The sequence below is a fragment of the Callithrix jacchus genome, chromosome 2 (genome assembly GCF_049354715.1).
Source record: "Callithrix jacchus isolate 240 chromosome 2, calJac240_pri, whole genome shotgun sequence".
Lineage (NCBI taxonomy): Eukaryota > Metazoa > Chordata > Mammalia > Primates > Cebidae > Callithrix > Callithrix jacchus.
In genome coordinates, this window is record NC_133503.1 from 77,018,886 (window position 1) to 77,040,078 (window position 21,193).

The 21,193-nt window shown below is 37.9% G+C and overlaps 1 protein-coding gene across 3 annotated transcripts in view; it reads left to right on the forward strand.

The window, feature by feature from the left end:
• FNIP1 (folliculin interacting protein 1) overlaps positions 1-13,616 on the forward strand; it is a 179,893-nt gene extending 166,277 nt beyond the window's left edge. For all 3 annotated transcript variants that reach the window (XM_002744624.6, XM_008991521.5, XM_035290940.3), the window contains 3 exons: positions 4,448-4,645; positions 9,953-10,068; positions 12,705-13,616. In XM_002744624.6, coding sequence (XP_002744670.2) covers positions 4,448-4,645; positions 9,953-10,068; positions 12,705-12,783 — 393 coding nt within the window. In that variant the 3' untranslated portion in view covers positions 12,784-13,616. The remainder of the gene's footprint in view (positions 1-4,447; positions 4,646-9,952; positions 10,069-12,704) is intronic.
• The last annotated feature ends 7,577 nt before the right edge of the window (positions 13,617-21,193 follow it).

Consider the following 21,193-nt stretch of genomic DNA (forward strand, 5'->3'; position numbering starts at 1 on the left):
AACACTCACAAGGTTCTGGGTGGCCAGGGGCATTGTCAAACATAGGAACTTAAAAAGGCAGTCGCTTACTGGCAAGGTACTTCCTGATTTTAGAGATAAAGCTTGGTGGGGCCAGGCACAGTGGTCATGCCTATAATCCCAGCACTTTGGGAGGCCGAGGTGGGCGGATCATGAGGTCAGGAATTTAAGACCAGCCTGGACAACGTATTGAAACCCCATCTCTACTAAAAATACGTAAATTAGCCAGGTTTGGTGGCAGGCACCTGTAGTCTCTGCTATTTGGGAGGCTGAGGCAAGAGAATCGCTTGAACCCAGTAGTCAGAGGTTGCAGTGAGTTGAGATCTTGCCACTGCACTTCAGCCTGGGCGACACAGTGAGACTGTCTCAAAAAAAAAAAAAAGGCATGGGTGGATTCAATCCAGAAAAAGAGGTTTTGTTTTTCCAGATTTCTTTTTCAACAGTCAGAAGACTGGCAGGGGTGGTGTTTACCTTTTTTTCTTCAAGGTCCAGAGGTTAGCAGCTCTTTATATAAGGGTAGTTCTGATCTTAATCCTGAATGCATTTACACAAAACAGTGGAGTTAGCTTATCCCTTCCTGCCTTGAATCTTGGTGCTTGCTCCTCTTCCTTACTAATAAATGTACTTTGTGGCATCTTCTTCCACAATATGGTACTTTCATCTGCAATAAAAACCTGTTCAAGCAGGTATCTTTTGTCCTTTATGATTTTCTGGATGGTGTCTGGGAATTTGTCTATTGCCTCTTGGTCAGCAAAAGCTGTTATCTTGATGTTTTTTAAGCTAAAACTGTTTCTAAAATTATAAACCCATTCTTTCCTAGCATTAAATTCTCCAGCTTTAGATCCTTTACCCTCCTTTTGCTTTATGTTGTTGTATAATGACTTCATTTTTTAAAAAAAAAACAATGTTAGAGTCTATAGTTAGAGCTTTTTTACAGCAATCCTGTATCCACATAACAGCTGCATTTTCATTATGAGATAAAAAGGTGTTCTGCAGAAGTACATGGTTTTCACACCTAGTGGCGTCACTGCAGTGACAGCTTCACAAATTTACTTGTGTTATTTTACAACAATCCTCTTGATGGATTCATTTTATCTTGGAATGGTGGGTAACCACAGCTACTAGCCTTCAATCTATGGTCCATATCAAGTCATTCAACTTTTTCTTGTAATGTCTTAACTTCTCTCTACTTAAGAGCATTCCCAGCATCACTAGTGGCACTCCATGTGGGTCCCATGATATTATTCAGGGTTTGCTGTATCACAGTAAACATGATGGAAAATACCTGAGAACCTTTAGAGATCAGTTTTATTTGTTATCTTTTTGTTTTATTTTGTTTTATTAGAAACAGAGTCACACTCTGTCACCCAGACTGGAGTGCAGTGGTACAGTCATAGCTCACTGCAGCTTTGAACTCCCGGGCTTAAGGGATCCTCTTACCTTAGCCTCCCACAAGAGATCAGTTTTTTACTGAGATACACAATTTATTGGAGAGAGGAACTGCTCCCGCAGAGATGATTAACTTGGTGGGGTATTTTAAGTACATGCTTGCAACACTTGAGCTCGGGCAATAGTGACAGGAAGTGGCTACAACACTATTACAGTAGTATAGTAGGTTATACAGCTAATTTTATGCAGTTATGATTTAATACTACATCTTTACATTTGCTTACATTTCGCTGGGCTGTGAATGTCACCTTGTATGCTTTGTAAGTGTGTAAGTTTTTATAAATTTTTAACTTTTTTAGTTGATTTGCATATATTTTACAGTAGTAAATGATAAAACATACTATCTATATTTTTTGTTTGTTTTGAGATAGGTCTTACTATATTTCTCAGGTTAGTCTCTCAAACTACTGGGCTTAATTGATCCTCCTGCCTCTGCCTCCCCAGTAGCTAGGATTACAAATGCACACCACTTTTCATGCATCTACATATATTTTATGTATTCATGACATGCCTCACTTTTTCTTATATTCTGTTTTTCTAGGCTATGCAGTTTTTGTCTCTTAAGTTTTTCAAATTGTTGCAAATTTCCAAAAACTTTTTCCATATATTATATTGAAAATAAATGGCATCTAAGTGGACCTGCAGTTTGAACCCATGTTGTTGGTCAGCTGAATAGATTTTCCTATATCACAGGTGTATATACCTTTGCCAAAATTGTATTTCCATAATTAAGTGAAGACTAACAAAGAGTTCTGTCCTTGGCAAGAGATGAATAAATATTTGAGTGCCATTTTATAAAAAACAAATAAATTTTGCATTCCATGGAAAATCTTCCCAAGGTATATTTCTGGGCTTTTCCTTTGCCATTCTCTTATCTCTTATTTCTCAAAATCATTTCTCACAAATGTAGCCATTTGTATCTACTTCTATTTCTGAGTCTTATTCTTACTGAATTATCCATGTACTCCCATTTTTTTTACTAGTAGTCCTATCTATACACTCCAATGTCATATTCCTATATCCCTTTCACTGAGAAACTCCGTATCATGCAGATCCACAATTGCCCTCCTCTACTTCCCCAGCACTTGGTTTCTGCTTCATCATTAACACATTTTTAAAAAGATAGATGTATTTATTTTGATCTCCCTTACAAGCCTATGAGTTCTGTTGTCCTTGTTTCTTTAGTTTCCAGGGCAGAGCTTTATTCAGAGTAGTTGTTTATTAACTAGGCAAAGGAATATCATTTGAGGATGCTAAGCATGGGCTTATAAACAATATAAAGATGCACAGAGTAAAATGTAGACCTTTATACTCTTAATATTCCTGCTTCTGCATGGAGATCTTCAGTATTTCATACTTGATTTTTTTCTTTTTTCTGTACATTTTTATTTAGATGTAAATATGAATTTTTAGAAACATAACTGTATGTATAGTGACTTTTTTTGAGACCGAGTTTCACTCTTGTTGCCCAGGCTGGAGTGCAGTGGTACAATCTTACCTCACTGCAACCTCTGCCTCCCGGGTCAATTTTCCTGCCTCAGCCTCCTGAGTAGCTAGGATTACAGGTGCCCACTACCACACCTAGCTGAATTTTTGTATTTTCAGTAGAATTGGGGTTTCACCATGTTGGCCAGGCTTGTCTTAAACTCCTGACCTTAGGTGATCCACCTTCCTCAGCCTCCCAAAGTAGTGGAATTATAGGCATGAGCCGCTGGGCCTGGCTCAAAAAAAATTTTGTTTTTCATTTAACAATGTATCTTAGGGAACCATATTAGTATATGTTGATGTGTCCCATTTTTACTGCTGTATTCATACTCTAGACATATGTCTTAGTCAAACAGAAAAATCTAAGGCATGTAGGCAACAAAGTATTTCGTGACATCAAGGAATAGCTTCTCTGGTGCTGAGGGATATTAATGCCTGACATATTGGGATAGTTAGCACAGGATCTTACCATTGACTTATTTATGTAAATAAGTCTTTTTTTTTTTTGAAACACAGTCTCACTCTTTCACCCAGATTGGAGTGCTGTGGCACAGTTTTAGATCACTGCAGTTTTGAATTTCTGGGTTCAAGCAATCATCCTGCCTCAGCCTCCTAAATAGCTGGGATTACAGGTGCATACCAGCATTCCTGCCTGATTTTTTAGATTTTTTTTTGGTAGAGATGAGGTTTGGCTATGTTGCTCAGACTAGTCTCAATCTCCTGGCCTTAAGCGGTCCTCCCACCTCAGCCTCCCAGCATGCTGGGATTATAGATGTGAGCCACTGCATCTGTCTTGTCCTGTCCTACCCTGTCCAATTTTTATAATGTTTTTCTCAGATGCAGCACAGTGGCTCACACCTGTAATACCAGCACTTTGGGAGGCCAAGGCAGGCTGATCATGAGGTCAGGAGATCGAGACCATCCTGGCCAACATGGTGAAACCCTTTCTTTACTAAAATACAAAACATTAGCCAGGTGTGGTGGTGCAGACCTGTAGTCCCAGCTACTTGAGAGGCTGAGGCAGGGTAATAGCTTGAACTCGGGAGGCAGTGGTTGCAGTGAGTTGAGATAGTGACTCTGCACTCCAGCTTGGTGACAGAGTAAGATTTCGTCTCAAAAACAAAAAAACAAAATAAAATGTTTGTCTCTTTTAGGGTAGAGAACATTTTCTTTCAATTGCCTGGCACATAGTTAACACCTAATACATTTTTCAAATTAATGAATGATCAAAAGACTGTTGAAAGTTAAGTTCTGGACTAAATAATACAAAGTCCTTGTAATGAATACAAAGTCTCTATCTATGATGACATCTATAATATGTCTCAGGGTGTTTGTTAATGAGTTAGTTATTCTATTCTCCTTGGTCAAGGAGATATCAAAATATTGAAGTTTAATATTCTTTTGTTTTTGTTTAGTAAACCTTCATTGCTGAATTACTATTGTCTTTGGAAACTTCATTTGCTAATCATAAGATGAATTATTCTTTTATTTCCAGCATCCAGTGTTGGATGAACCAATAGCAGAAGCTGTCTGTATTATAGCTGACATGGATAAATGGACTGTTCAAGTGGCCAGTAGCCAGAGACGAGTGACAGATAATAAATTGGGAAAGGAAGTATTGGTTTCCAGTCTTGTTTCCAACCTGCTTCATTCCACACTTCAGCTTTATAAGCATAACTTGTCTCCAAATTTTGTAAGTATGTGTAGCAATGATTGCATTACTTTAAGGGCTCTAGTAGATAACTAAACTCTGCTTCATTTATGCCTACTGTAAATACTGCTGCTAGCTTTCATGATTGTTTTTGTGTAAAAAAGCTGTTAGGGACTGAATGTTTGTGTTATGACCCGAACTCATATATTGAAGCTCTAATCCTCAGTGTGACAGTATTTGGAGATAGGGTCTTTGGGAGGTATTTTAAGATCAGGTCTTGAGGGTGGGGTACTCATGATGGTATCAGTGGCCTAAGAAGATGAGGAAGAGTGAGAAAGGTTGTTCTCTTTCCACCATGTGAGAATACAATGAGAAAACAGCCGTCTGCCAGCAGGAAGAGAGCCCTCACCAGAACCGAACCATGCTTGCACCATGGTCTTGGATTTCTAGCTTCCAGAACTGTGAGAAAATAAATATCTGAGTTTTTTTGTTTATGTGTTTGAGACTGTGTCATACTCTCATCACCTGGGCTGGAGTGCAATGGTGCCATCTTGGCTCATTGCAGCCTTGACTTTTTGGGGTCAGATGATCCTCCTGCCTTAGCCTGCTGAGTGTCAGGGAATATAGGCACATGCTACCATGCCTGGCTAATTTTTTGTATTTTTTGGTAGAGATGGCATTTTGCCCCATTGCCCAGACTATTCTCAGACTCCTGGGCTCAAGTGTTCCTCCTGCCACAGCCTCCCAAAGTGCTGAGATTACAGGCATGAGCCACCATGCCCAGCTATACATGTGTGTGGTTTTTTTTTAAGCCACTCAGTGTATGATATTTTGTTATGGCAGCCCAAGCTAAGACAAAAGGGGATGTATACCTGTCTGTATGTTCTGATTTCAGCAGCCAGAATTTTTGATCATGTGTAGTATAGTCATGCAACATCTCCCTTGGCTGGGCACAGTGGCTTACGTCTATAATCCCAGCACTTTGGGAGGCCAAGGAGTGCAGACCACCTGAGGTTGGGAGTTCAAGACCAGCCTGACCAACATGGAGAAACCCCATCTCTACTAAAAATACAAAATTAGCTGGCATGGTGGCACATGCCTGTAATCCCAGCTACTCAGGAGGCTGAGACAAGAATCGCTTGAACCCGGGAGGCAGAGGTGGCGGTGAGCCAAGAATGCGCCATTGTACTCCAGCCTGGGCAACAAGAGTGAAACTCCATCTCACAAAACAAAACAAAATCTCCCAAGCTTTATGTAGAATGTCATAAAACGGCTGTTTTCTCATTGTATCCTCACATGGAAAGAGAACAACCTTTCTCACTCTTCCTCATCTTCATAGGCCACTGATATTCTGGATCCTCATTGTCATGTCAGGACTTTGAATGACCTCTTTATAATACTGATGACCTCTTACTAATTACTCCATTTCAAACTTACAGGGTTCTTTCTTTCACTTATTAGGAGAACTATAATATAGCATAGTTTAAAAGCTCTGTAGTTCAAGATGATAAAGGATATCTCTGACAAACCCACAGCCAACATCACACTAAGTGGTGGAAGACTGAAAGCATTTCCCTAAGATTAGGAAAAAGGCAATGCTATCCACTTTCACTGCGTCTGTTTGCACATGCTACTGAAAGTTTTAGCCAGAGAAGTCAGGCAAGAAAAATACGGATGACTTCAAAACTGGAAAAGAGGAAATAAAATTATCTCTGTTTGCAGATGACATGATCCTCTTGTACATAGAAAACGTAAAGATTCCACAAAAAACTGGTAGTGCTAATAAGCAAATTAAGCAAATTTGCGTAATATAAAACACATAGAAGTAAGTTGCATTTCTGTACAATTATTTGAGCAGTGAACACTCTGAAAAGGAAATTAATAAAACAGTTCCACTAACAATAGTACCAAAAAGAATAAATTACCTAGGAGTAAATTTAGGGAGGTAAAAGACTTGTACACCGTAAGACATAAAACATTACTGATAGAAATTGAAGGCATATATAAATGTAGGATGTCATTACTACTCAAAGTTACCTACAGATTGAATGTAATTGCTATCAAAATCCAATTGATACTTTTTGCAGAAATAGAAAAACCCATCTTAAAATAAATTAAGAATGTCAAGAGACCCCCCCAAAGAGATAAAACAATCTTGAAAAACAACAGTGTTGGTGGATTCACATTTCTTGATTTCAAAACTTACTATGAAGCTACAGGACTCAAAACATTGTGCTACTGGCATAAGGAAAGGCATATAGACCAATGGAATAGAATGGAGATTCTAAAAACCCTCACATATAAGTTTAATTGATTTTCAACAAAGGTGCCAAGACCGTTCAACAGGAAAAGGAGTCTTTTCTTTTTTTTCTTTTGAGATGGATTTTCACTCTTGTTGCCCAGGCTGGAGTGCAGTGATGCAATCTCAGCTCACTGCAACCTCCACCTCCTGAACTCTAAGCAATTCTCCTGCCTCAGCCTCCCGAGGAGCTGGGATTACAGGCATGCACCACCATGCCCTGCTAATTTTGTATTTCTAGTAGAGACAGGGTTTCTCCATGTTGGTCAGGCTGGTCTCAAACTCCCAACCTCAGGTGATCTGCCCGCCTTGGCCTCCCAAAGTACTGGGATTATAGGTGTGCACCACAGTGCCCGGCCAGAAAGGAGTCTTTTCTACAAAAGTTGCTGGGAAAACTGGATATTCACATACAAAAGAATTATGCCATGTACAGAAATGAACTCCAAATAGATCAAAGATTTTAGTTAATGCTATAAAACTTAAAAAAAACCTAGGTGATAATCTTTGTGACATTGGATATGGCAATGACTTCTTGAATTTGATACCAAAAGCATAAGTAAAAAAGTAAAAAAAATAGATAAATTGGACTTCATCAAAATCAAAAACTTTTGTTTATTAGCTATATATCAACAGAGTAAAAAGACAACCTATAAAATAGGAGAATATATTTGCAAATCATATATCTGAAAAGGGATTGATACTCAGAATATATAAAGAACTCCTACAACTCAACAGAAAGTAAATAATTGAATTTAAAAAAGGCAAAGGACTTGAATAGACATTTTGCCAAAGAAAATATACAAATGGCCAATAAACACATGGAAATATGTTTAGCATCATTAGTCATTAGAGAAATGCAAATAAAACCACAGTGACCTGCCATTCAATACCTGTAAGGATGACTATGATAAAAAGAATCCATAACAAATATAAGTATTGGCCAAGATGTGGCAACCTTGGAACCCTCATGCATTGTTGATGGTAATGTAAAATGGAGCTGTGGAAAAGTTTGGCTGTTCCTCAAAAAGTTTTACATAGTATTATCATATGATCTGTTGATTTCACTTTTATGTTTATACTCAAAACAATTAAAAGCAGGGATTCAGGCAGATAATTGTATGCTATTGTTCATGGAAATGTTATTCTCAATAGCCAAATGTTAGAAATAACCCAAGCATCCATCAGCAAATGAATGGATAAACAAAATGGGGTTTTGTTGCAATATTTATTCAGCCATTAAAAGGACCGAAATTCTAATACATGCGACAATATGGATGAAACTCATAAGCATTATGCTAAGTGAAATAAACTATACACAAAAGGACAAATAGTGTATGATTTCACTTATATGAGGTACTACAAATAGGCAGATTCATAGAGACTGAAAGTAAAATAGTGGTTACCAAAGGCTGCAGGAAAGAAGAGAATGAGGAGTTATTGTTTAATGAGTACAGAGTTTTCATTTGAGATGCTGAATACAGGGTTTTTGTTTGAGATGATGAAAAAACGTTCTGGAAATGGATGGTGTTGATGGTTGCACAACATTGTGAATGCTCTTAGTACTATGGAATTATATACTGTCAAGTGGTTAATACAGTAATATAATTATATTACATATTTTATGTATACATATATTCAGCAATTAACGTTTTCAACATTTTCTTATGGCATTATCAGCCTAAAGTATTGTGAGAAAAATATACGCTACAAAGCCACAACCATTTGGTTGTGTTTTTCCAATAATAAAGTGGATTTTTATTAGGAGCTTAATAGCTGATTTTCATTGGAAAGGAACACTGAAGAATCTAATGTTTAGCACCTGAAACTTCTGTTTTTTCCTCAAATATGTTAAGCATCAATTCACATGATAAATCACCTATTTTAGTAAATTGAGCAAGTTAATTGACAAAAAACAGAATATATGTGTTTTCATATATTTCTGACTTTTGTCACCCAGGCTGAACTGCAGTGGCACAGTCATGGCTCAGTGCACCCTCAAAACCCTGGGCTCAAGCAGTCCTCTCACCTTAACCTCCTAACTAGCTAAGACTACAGGATCGTGCCACCATACCTGGATAATTGGTTTTTGTTTTTTTTTTTTTTTTTTTTGTAGAGACAGGGGTCTCACTATGTTGCCTAGGCTGTTCTCAGTGATCCTCTTGCCACCACCTCCCAAAGTGTTGGGATTATAGGTGTGAGCCGCCATGCCCAGATGTGTTTTAACTTTCAGTCTTTCAGCTTAGAAATTGGGAAACTACATAGCATTCTTTGTGAAGTTTTGCCAACTGTTTTTTATTCTCCACAGAATACATCCTTTCCTATGTAAATACAATTGAAATTTTTTATTCATAAAAATTTTATATTGATCAAATTTACAATAAAAACATAGCAGAAAAATGTTTTGGAAATGGATAGTGGTGATGGTTGCACAACATTTTCAATGTATTTAGTACCACTGAAAATGCTTTAAAAAGGGGCCAGACACAGTGGCTCCCACCTGGAATCCCAGCACTTTGGAGGTCGAGGCAGGCAGATCACCTGAAGTCAGGAGTTCAAGACCAGCCTGGCCAATGTGGTGTGAAACCCTGTGTGTACTAAAAATACAAAAGAAATTATCTGGGCGGTGTGCATGCCTGTAGTCCCAGCTGCTTGAGAGACTGAGGCAGGAGAATCTCTTTAACCCGGGAGGCAGAGATTGCAGTGAGCTGAGATTGCACCAATGCACTCCAGCCTGGGTGACACAGTGAGACTCCATCTCAAAAACAAAAACAAACAAACAGAAAATTGTTAAAAGAGTAAATTTTATATCATGTGTATTTTGGCACTGTTAAGAGAAAAAGACGATGTAGAAGCTAATCTTTGATATGAGCCAGGAAAAGGTTCACTTCCCTTTTTAGCTAAAACTACATACTTTAAAAATGTGCTTCAAATTTTAGTTCATGTTGGAATAAATAAAGAGAATTGTCTGAAACATTTTGTTTTGGAATTTGCCATGACTCAGTGTTGCAAACTGTTTTCTGACTTGATTATTGATTCCTCCCTAACTGCAGTGTGTAATGCATCTTGAAGACCGGTTGCAGGAGCTATACTTCAAAAGTAAAATGCTGTCTGAATACCTGAGGGGGCAGATGCGTGTTCATGTCAAGGAGCTGGGAGTGGTTCTGGGGTATGTTAATGGTTTCTTCTCTGGCTTTGCTTTCATTGCTCTGTCATCAGGTAAGGAATGTTGCTCAGAATTGCCCTTTTTCTTTTAAGTATCTTTTTCTATGAGAAGCTGGAGGCTGTTATCATTTAGGTTGCCCTGTACCATATAATAGCAGATTTCCTGTCATCCACAAATCTGAAAGGCATTATCCCTTCTTTGTGCCATTACATATAGTAGGTTGAGAATATAGTCAGAATGAATTAAAATCTGAATTTTTGTGTCAGAAAAAATAAGTACATACTCATTTTATTTTTTAAATATGTTGAAAACTCTTTTTTCCCAAGTATGTATCCTGCCTTCCAAATGATGTAACAGAAGTCTGTGAATGATAATATGTTATCTACATATTACTCCTCCTTCCCATTAACTATATATTATATCTGTCTACTCTGCATTTTTCTGTGGCAGAAAAGTTAACAAAAATGCTTACTGAAAGAGCAATGGGAAGTTGGTAGGGAGCATTGTATGGCCCTATTTCATTATGTTCTGTGGTCACTTTTCCTCTGTTCTTTGGCCACTTTAGGCGTGTTCGTGTGATTCATTTCTTGAAATCCCATTAAAGAAAGTAAAACAAGCCAGAACTTTTATCTAGTTTGGCTTTTATGATGGGAAAAGAAACCAACATCACTGAGAACCTACTGTATGTCAGAAACCCAAATTAAAAATTTATTAGTGTTATTTCTTAATTCGTATTATCATCCTACAGTGTGTAGGCAGTGTCATCCAGGTTGGAAACAGATGATTCTGTCAGTTAACATGCCACATGTCACACACTGGTAGGACTGACAGGGATTTGAATGACTCTGTATCTTTGTTACTTTAGACCCTCTTTATATTCTGTAGCACCACACTCTTGATCAAGTCCTGATGAAGATTTTTACTTGAGTTATACAGAGAAAATTGTTTTCCAATATTTGGAAAATCAGTAACAGGATATAATCTTGTATATCTGGGGAGTGAGTGAGTGTGTGTGTGTGTGTGTGTGTGTATGTGTGTGTTTAATGCCTTTATGTAAAAATATTTAAGATAAGATTTAAAACTAACGTACATATAACCAAAATGCACAGTATATTTTGGCAGACAATGAAAAGTAGGTCATTGTCTTCTTTCCCCCAACTTCCAACCCCTATTCAGATGCTGTTAACAGATTGTTTTATAGAATTTTTAAATGAATATTTTTTAAAAATCTATGTTGGTTTATGCTCTTATGTTGTTGTACAACTTTTAATATATCTTGACTATTCATATAAGCACATACTAATCAATGTCATTCTTCCTAATGGCTGTCTAGCATTCCATTATATTTTGGAACTTAGATTGTTTTTAGTTTTTTGCTACTATAAACCAATGCTAGACTGAATATCAATCTTTGACGTTTGTAGGATAAATTCATTGAAATAGAATTTTTGGTTAAAGGGCCTGTATTGATAGTTTGATAGATTATACTGAATACTCTCCAGAAAGTTTCAATATGAATTCCCACAAACAGTAATAGGCACTCTACTCACTACTGGCTCTTACCAAATTTGATCTTTTCCAAGGTACTAGCTAAAAAATGGCACCTGATTTTATCCAAATTTCTCTAACCATGAGGGATCTGATTACTACTGTCTATGTTGATTGGCCATTTTTCTTTTCTTATAAATTTGTGGTAAAATGTATTTTGATGAAGCTCCCATTACTTCCAGTAAATCTTATTATAAAAACATTTGAATCTCAAACAATCTGGGTACAGACTATTATTCTTTTTTATTTTTATTTTTATTTTTTGAGACAGAGTTTCGCTCTTGTTACCCAGGCTGGAGTGCAATGGCATGATCTCAGCTCACTGCAACCTCCGTCTCCTGGGTTCAAGCAATTCTCCTGCCTCAGCCTCCTGAGTAGCCGGGACTACAGGTGCACGCCACCATGCCCAGCTAATTTTTTGTATTTTTAGTAGAGACGGGGTTTCACCATGTTGACCAGAATGGTCTCGATCTGTTGACCTCGTGATCCACCCGCCTTGGCCTCCCAAAGTGCTGTGATTATAGGCGTGAGCCACTGTGCCCGGCGTTTTTTTTTTTTTTTTTTTGAGACAGGGTCTCACTCTGTCGCCCTGCTGTTGGTGCATGGCTGACTTTAGCCTCAACTTCCTGGACTCAAGAGATCCTTCTGCCTCAGCTTCAGGAGTAGCTGGGACCGTGGGCACACACCACCACGCCCAGCTAGTTTTTTAAAATTTTCACGGAGACAAGGTCTTACTATGTTGCTTAGGTTGGTCTTGAACTCCTAGGCTTAAACAATCCTCCCACCTAGGCCTCCCAAAGTTTTGGGATTACAAGCATGAGTCACTGTATCAAGCTATTATTACACTAGATTGTAGTTGTTAGTCATTGTGTCTTGCCCAAATGTATGTTCCATCAGCATGTCATTGAGACACTTTCCTACATTTATGATTTTGTTACTCATATCTGTAGTTCTGTGTTTTATTTACTGAAAATTTTGTCCTGAGTGACCTAGGCCCTTAACCATTGAGGTACTGTGACCTTACAGGTAGTAGAGTTCATGTCCTCAGTATAGAAAATTGGAACTGACATTTTTTTTTTCTTTTATTTCAGGATTGAATCCAGTGATCTTCCACTTTTGGCTGCTGTAGCAAGCACTCACTCTCCATATGTTGCACAAATACTCCTTTAGTATGCCTAAGGTTGTTAGAAATTGGTGGGAAGATAAGTAGAAACCAAGGAAGCAGACACAACATGCATTTATGGAGATTCTTTTTCCCTCTTAGACTTTCTTCTGAATGAGTCAGTCACCAGGGTATCCTGCACAGCATTGTGTATTCCATATATGTCAGATGGCTTTTTCTTTTTGACTGGACTTTTGGGTGGTGGTAGATTTTTAAACAAACTAGAGCAACATTAATAATTTTGAAGCATTTGAAAAAGCCAAAATGTATGGTAAAAATTTCTACAAAATGAATGTTGTCAGGAGTTTCATGTGATCACTCAGTGTTGTCACAACTCATAAATAGCAACAGTGTCTCATAATTTAATGGCTCAGAAGGTCATTTTGTTAGTTTTTAATTTTTAATTTCTAAGGTACAGAAATCTATAAAACCTTGATTATTTGTTACTTTGTTTTGCAATTCAAAACAGCTAATTTCTGGTTATTTCTCCAAGTATTTTAAACAGCCTGTTAATTATAACAAACTTAGAATAATGAGTGTGAATGTGTTAGGTTATCCACCCAAGTGTACATATATACCTATTTTTTTTTTTTAAAAGAGGTAAGAAATACAAGATTGGTAAACATGCCTTTAAAAAAAATTTTGCAACTAGTATTGTCCATATCGCTGAACTGTACTTACTGGTGATTTTTCTGTTTCACATACTCTTAAAATATAAGTAAAGCCAACCTTTTTAAGGTTGAGATTCCCCAAATGAGAATACTACTTCATACCATTTGTTTATAAGTATGAACTATTCTTATGAATATTATTATTTACCTATTCACTAATTTAACATAAATGAAAATTGGGATTAAAAATTACACAAAAGCATTGGCAAAAACCATACTATATTCTTTAAAACTACTCAGGTAGCCAAGGCCCTTGCTTTTGGTATCAGCCCTTCATGAACCCATAGGAGCCAAATATTTGTTTCACTGCTTAATAATACTCCATTTACACTAATAGAATTCATAACTCTTAAAAATATTCTTTTTTCTAAGAGCCCCTCCCTTCCAAAAGCGCATTTTTTCAGAGAATTTTACTTCTCAGTTGTTGCCTTTGTATATACTATAGAGTGTTACTTGTAAGAAAGGCTAATACAGAACCAAACTCTTGTAAGTAATGTAAATAGAAAGTTGGGTGGATAAAGTTTTCAATACGCTCTACTACCTCAGTTTACTTGAATACTACATTATAGTTTATTCTTTGCTTATCTGGTCTAAGAAACTTAATGCTAGTAGTAAAGTTGGTTTCTGCTTTCATTGACATTTTCATAATAATTTCATCATTGATTTAAAAAATACACTAGTTTATTCAGTTATTAAAATACATTTACTATATAAAACATCCATTCTTGCTGTTAAATTTTCAACAGTTAATGGAAAGTTGTCTTTGACCTTGAATTTACAGCATTGGGTCACATTTTGCCTTGTTCTGTATGTATTCAAGAGACCTCCAGGCCAGGTGCAGTTGTTTACACCTGTAATCCCAGCATTTTGGAAGGCCGAGGCAGGCAAATCACAAGGTCAGGAGATCAAGACCATCCTGGCTAACAGGGTGAAACCCCATCTCTACTAAAAATACAAAAAATTAGTCGTGTGTGATGGCACTCAGGAGGCTGAGGCAGGAGAATTGCTTGAACCTGGGAGGCAGAAGTGGCAGTGAGCCAAGATTGCGCTATTGCACTCCAGGCTGGGCGACAGAGTGAGACTCCTCTCTCTCCCTCAAAAAAAAGAGAGACCTCCAACTAGATGAAGAAGAAATGGTTGTTTTTATGGAATGTAAACCTGAAATTGGTGTGTCTGCAATCTGTTTGGCCCATGACCTTTTACCTGCTCCCAGTTATTACCTGAGTCTCCCATGGATGACTCGCTGCCAAGGAGTGTTTGGCTTATTTTCTTTGGCTTAATTTTCTTATTCCATGCATTAACAAAATTATTCGGTTGTCTAATTTTGGAATTCTATGAGTCAATCTTTTTGGCAGAATTCGGAATATTAAAAAGTTCATGTGGGCCATTTTACTTTTTTTTTTTTTTTTTTAAATGGAGTTGCACTCTTGTTATCCAGGCTAGAGTACAATGGTGCCATCTCAGCTCAGTGCAACCTCTGCCTCCCAGGTCAAGTGATTCTCCTGCCTCAGCCTCCCAAGTAGCTGAGATTTCAGGTGTGTACCACCATGCCCAGCTAATTTTGTACATTTATTGAGATGAGATTTCACCATGATGTTGGCCAGGCTGGTCTTGAACTCCTGACCTCAAGTGATTCACCCGCCTCGACCTCTCAAAGTGCTGGGATTACAGGCATTAGCCACCGCACCCGGCCTTGTACATTATTTTTATATTGTAGCTATATGTAGCGGTTGTATAATATCTGGGTGTTTCCTTAACCATCAAACTATTCTTTATTTAAAATGTTTAATTACCATTTTTTAAATTCTAGTCCTCAATAAGTGGGTGGCTCATGCTACTGTTGTTTCTAAAGCTAAGCTTTGCTGGGAAGGAAGTGGCCTATAGTTCCTTAAAGAATCATTAATCCTTATAGGGTTCCTGAGTTGTTGTTGTTTTCCTCCCCCTTCCCTCCCATTCCTGAGTTTTATAATTCCTAACTCTTCTATAATTTCTGTTGTCTTCATCATAGTCATTCTTTCCTTATGCAAAGCCCAAGGAATGAGCTGCTGCTACTTTAAAGTGTGGTCATTATGATGAATGTGAAAAGAGTTTTTGGCTTGTTCAAAATAATTTTTCAAGTTATGATAACAGACAGTTATTACATATCAAAATAAAAACCCTGTTTATTGAAACAGGAAATAAAAAAGGGATCTTTTACATTATAGAATTAAAACTAATTTTTTTCCTGTATATAAACTAATTGGTTTGATTTTAAGTATTTCTGGCTTTTAATAATATGTCTTAATTTTGAGTTTGAAAATGTTAAGTGCAATAAAAACATACTATTACAGATTTCATTTTGTTGAAATTGGCATACTCTGGGGATGATCACTTAAAAAACAGATTTTACATAATGCCTATTTCTGGTATATGTCTTATGAGATTGTTCTGCTTTTTCTAAGTTACTTAGATGATGGATATGTAAAATGTACATAGTTGTTTCTTGTTCTGTATACATTTCTCAAATGTACACTTGTATTATAATAACCTCCCAGTTCTAGGGGATATTTGTGCAATAAATACACATATCGATTTGATGGATGGTGTTGGTCTTTATTTCATATATTAAAGTACTTAACATTATGGATTCTGATGTCAGACCACCTAGATTCTTGCCCATAGTTTGACACTTCTAAGGATGTGACCTTTCCACATAGGTAATTTAATAGAATCTACTTCATGAGGTGATTGTGAGAATCAAATGAAATAATGAATGTCAAGAATTTAGCTCAGTGCTAGCATACTCCAAGTGCTTAATAATTTTTGGTTGCTACTTTTACCAGATAATGTGGCCAGTCTTCCTCCGTGTCCCCCCCACCTATTGTGAGAATTTTTAACATGTTCTTATGAATAAAAACATAGTTACAGAAAATAGAGTATCTTACACAGACAACAAATTGAAAACTTCTTTAAATGTTTTTATGAAAGCAAACTGAACCAAACAATCAAAAACCTAGAAGTTACATATGTTGTTAAGAAAACTGTATTCAATACAGGCCGGGTGCAGTGGCTAACGCCTGTAATCCCAGCGCTTTTGGAGGCTGAGGTAAGCAGATCACCTGAGGTCAGGCGTTTGAGACCAGCCTGACAAACCTGGTGAAACCCCCTCTCTACTAAAAATACAAAAATTAGCCAGGTGTGGTGGCAGTCACCTGTAATCCCAGCTACTCAGGAGGCTGAGGCAGGAGAGTTGCTTGAACCATGGAGGCAGAGGTTGCGGTGAGCTGAGATCGCACCACTGCACTTCAGCCTGGGCACAAGAGCAAATCTGGGTCTCAATAAAAAAGAACATCGTATTCAATACAAATTACTATACTTTACAAAAAACTGGCTGAATAGTTTGGGTTTTAGTCCTATTTGTTCAATGATTTGCATGTGACTGAGCAAGTCTGTTGTCTTTATCTGTATTGTAGGGAAGTCAGCTTTGTGCCTGCTCTATAGCAGTGATTCCAGTGAGTAAGCATATTGCTAAATTCTCTTCCTCAGGTTGGGTTGATCTGGGCAGTTAGTCCTGGAGGCCGGACTAGACCCAGGGGCTTTTTGATGTACCTGTTTTCATATAATACATGTATCATTCGTAACCAAAGAGAATAAGTGGACTGTTTCAAAGCAGAGAAGTCTCAAGTATTTGGGAAATGGCTGTCAGCTATTTTAGAGGTTTAAATTGGTAACATTTAGGAGAAGATTTTTGCTAATGAGAAAAGGAGATATGGAGACTTTAATGTGATTATTTGAAATCATACAGTTTTTCCTGTGTTGTTCATCTTCTCTCTCAGACCAGTATGGTTTCTCAACTACTATGTGGTGACAGATACATTGTAAAGATATTCAGGATTTCTTCATTTGTCTTTGCCAATATGATAGGTAGGGGTAGGGTGGCAAGTAGGACCAAACCTGAGCTGAAGGTGTGAGAGGGGCTGGAAAATTGTAGCTGTGAGTTTAACAGCTTAGGCAGATGGAAAAAGGGGAGATAGGAGAGCGTCGTGCTTCCTGTTTTTGTTCCTTACTGCAGACTGGGCTTTGCCGTGTTTCCTCTAAATTTAAGATTAGTTGAGACTTCCCTGAAAAAAAAAAAAAGCAGTCAAAACCAGAATATGTTTTCACCCATTATTTGTCAGGAGAATTTTGGTGGCCTTTTGGTCTTAAAGGATGTGTTCAGTTACCCTCTCTCCTCCAATAGTGAGGTGACTAGGTCTCTATCTTTCTTTTAACACCAGCTTTCTTACTGGTGAACCTGAATCTAGACCTGATCCCTTCATCAGACTGCAGACATCACTATCTGGGTTAACACAGACTTCTTAGACATCCCACAAATAAACCTGCATTTACTCTAAGGAGAGTCTTAAGTTAAAGAAGCTTGAGCTTCCTTCCTTTTCAAGTGCCTGTCTTAATAAGGACAGTCCAAAATCCTGTCTTTATGAGGAGGGAGACCCAGGCATTTGGGATTCCCTCCCCCCCCCGTCCCCCCCCCGTCCCCCCCCCCCCCCCCCCCCCCGTCATCCACTGTGCATCTCAATAAAAGAGCAGGCCAGCCGGCGCCTCCTGAATCTCCTTCCTGAAAACAACAGGCTAGGCTTTGGGAAAACTCTCCAGAAGGCACGATTTTTACTTAAAACAAGATCAAACCAGAAACCTTTTCACATGTGAGTCCTAAAACTGTAAACCGGAACACTTCCGTAGGTAATTCCTGAAACTATAAACTAAAACCTTTTCACATGTGAGTCCTAAAACTATGAACCTAAGATTCTTCCACGTGTAACATCTAAAGTATAAGCCTATATAAAGGCTAGACCTCCCTTTGTTAAATAAGCTTGGCTGTTAGGCACCTATGCCACCTTGCTCCCAGCTAAAATAAATTCCTTCCTCCTATATTCCGTGTCCGAGAGATCCTTTCCCGCAGCCGCTCCTGCTACATTTATATTTACCTCAGTGTACAAATTCAAATTCATGATAAAGGCAATATTCCTTTCCTACATTGTCTCAAGGGGAAGGACGAAACTTGATAAATGTGTAAATACACGGAAGGCATTATTAGTTCCTTAAGAATCTTGTGATATCATTCTGGGGGGGCATATTTGGTCTAGCACTTACAAGTCAATGTCCTTCTTAAGTATGGTACAGTGGCTGAGCTTAAAAATGGATCAGACTAGTTTAGAACCACAGATACTATAGTTTAAAGTTGTTTTCAAACCTGGTTGCATATTAGGAGCACCTAGATCCCAACTCCCAGAGATTCTAATTCAATGATAACAATGGACCTTCTGGATGTGAGTCAGTAAAAGTTCTTATTTTTCCATTGTAGTGACTCAACCTGTAGCATACTCCAAATGTCAGTTCCTTACTTCATTTCAGATACTGTTAAAACCAGAGCTGTTTACTTCATGTTTTTGTGGTTTGTAGTTATTCTGGAAAGATGGATATATGATTATGTCTGTTTATTGAGCATTGAGCATTCAATTTTGCAATGCAATAGCTATGTAACCAGACACCATAGTTGTCAGTGGAGAGCAATCAAATACCTCTCTTCTTTTCTTTCTTTTTTTTTGAGATGGAGTTTCGCTGTTGTTACCCAGACTGGAGTGCAATGGCACAATCTCGGCTCACCGCAACCTCCGCCTCCTGGGTTCAAGCAATTCTCCTGCCTCAGCCTCCCGAGTAGCTGGGACTACAGGTGCGCACCACCATGCCCAACTAATTTTTGTATTTTTAGTAGCGATGGGGTTTCACCTTGTTGACTAGGATGGCCTAGATCTCTTGACCTCGTGATCCACCCGCCTCGGCCTCCCAAAGTGCTGGGATTATAGGCGTGAGTCACCGCGCCTGGCCCTCTCTTTTCTTTTAAAAAAATTTTTGGCTCGGCGCAGTGGCTCACGCCTATAATCCCAGCACTTTGGGAAGCCAAGGTGGGTGGTTCACAAGGTCAAGAGATTGAGACCATCCTGACTAACACGGTGAAATTCCGTCTCTACTAAAATACAAAAAATTAGCCAGGCATGGTGGCAGGTGCCTGTAGTCCCAGCTACTTGGGAGGCTGAAGCAGGAGAATTGCTTGCACCTGGGAAGTGGAGATTGCAGTGAGCTGAGAATGCACCATTGCACTCCAGCCTGGGCAATAAGAGTGAAACTCCATCTCAAAAAAAAAAAAAAAAAAGAAATTTTCTTTCACTTTTGAGCAGGTTCATGATATTCAAGTACCTCTCTTTCTAATAGCAAAGTGCCCTCTTAATAAGTCAGTCCTTAGTTCCCTTTGTTAATTCAGCAAATGTTTATTCAACACCTATTATGTGCTAGGCATAGGTTTGGATGCTAGGGATATGCCAGTAAATGACACATTATTTCTGTTTATATAGAGTTTACATATTTTCCCTTTTGTGGAGGGGATAGACCAAAAAAATTAAATATATATATATGTTACTCATATGTAATGTGCTGTCAGGTAATAGTAAGTTTAACAAAAATAGTTAAGCCAATTTTTTTAAAAAGTCCTTATTTTCCCACAATTTAATAAATTACTTGCATTCAGACCATTTTATTTTTCTTTCAGATACAAGTTAATGCTGGTGAACCCTGCCCTGGAGGTTGCCTTTTGTCTCAGAATAGCTATTAGAAATTTACTGTCTCTCCTCACTTTTTTCTGTATATAACAATATAATACAATATAGTAAAGGACAAAATAGATTTTGAAAATGTATATTTTTTAGATATGGATAGTCACCATGGATATTAATGTAGTTTTTAGTGTTGCTGTCTAATGACAAAGCCTAATTATGTTTGCATACTTTCTCTTGTGAAATATATTCAGAAAACAGAATAAATATATACTCATGTAACCATCAATAAAGCCAATAAGTAGATCATTTTCAGCAGCCCAGAAGACCCCCTTCTCCATGTGCTCTATCCTGATCATAATGCTCTACCTTCTCATTTTTGTAACTATCAACCTGACTTCATTTCCTTGCTTTCTCTTTACTATTTTACTTCTTTATATGCATTCCTAAAAGACCTAATTTTGCTTGTGTTTAAACTCTGCATGTATAATTTTACTCTATTTTATTTTCCTTTTTTTCTCTCAACATTATGTTGGAGAATCATCACTATGTGCTATGTAGCTATATACCATTGTGGATGACTTTCACAATTTATCCCTTCAGTATTGATGGATATTTGGGTTATTTCCAGTTTTGGGCTTCTATGAGTAATGAACATTTTTGTCCATCTTTTCCGTTAATAGGGCAGGAGTCCGCAGTCCCCATGCTGAGGCTGCTACTGGTCCGTGGCCTGTTAGGAAGCAGCTGCATAGCAGGAGGTGAGCAAGCATAACTGCTTGGGCTCTACCCCCTGTCAGATTAGCAGGGGCATTACATTATCTAGGAGCAGGAACCCTATCATGAACTGCACATGTGAGGGAACTAGGTTGCATGTTCCTTATGAGAATCCAGTGCCTGATGATCTGACGTAAAACAGTTCCATACTGAAACCCACTCCCCACAGCCCCATAGAAAGTTTATCTTTCACAAAACCAGTGAAATAAAAGGTTGAAGACTGCTGCTACAGGGCCTATATCAAGGAGTGGACTTGCTGTCACAAAGTATGTTATGTTTCAGCCTTATTACTTTTTTTTTTTTTTTTGGCCAAAAGTGACTTCCCAATTTGCACTTAACCAGCAGTTTGAAATAGTTCCTCTTGCTCCACATCTTCACAAATATTT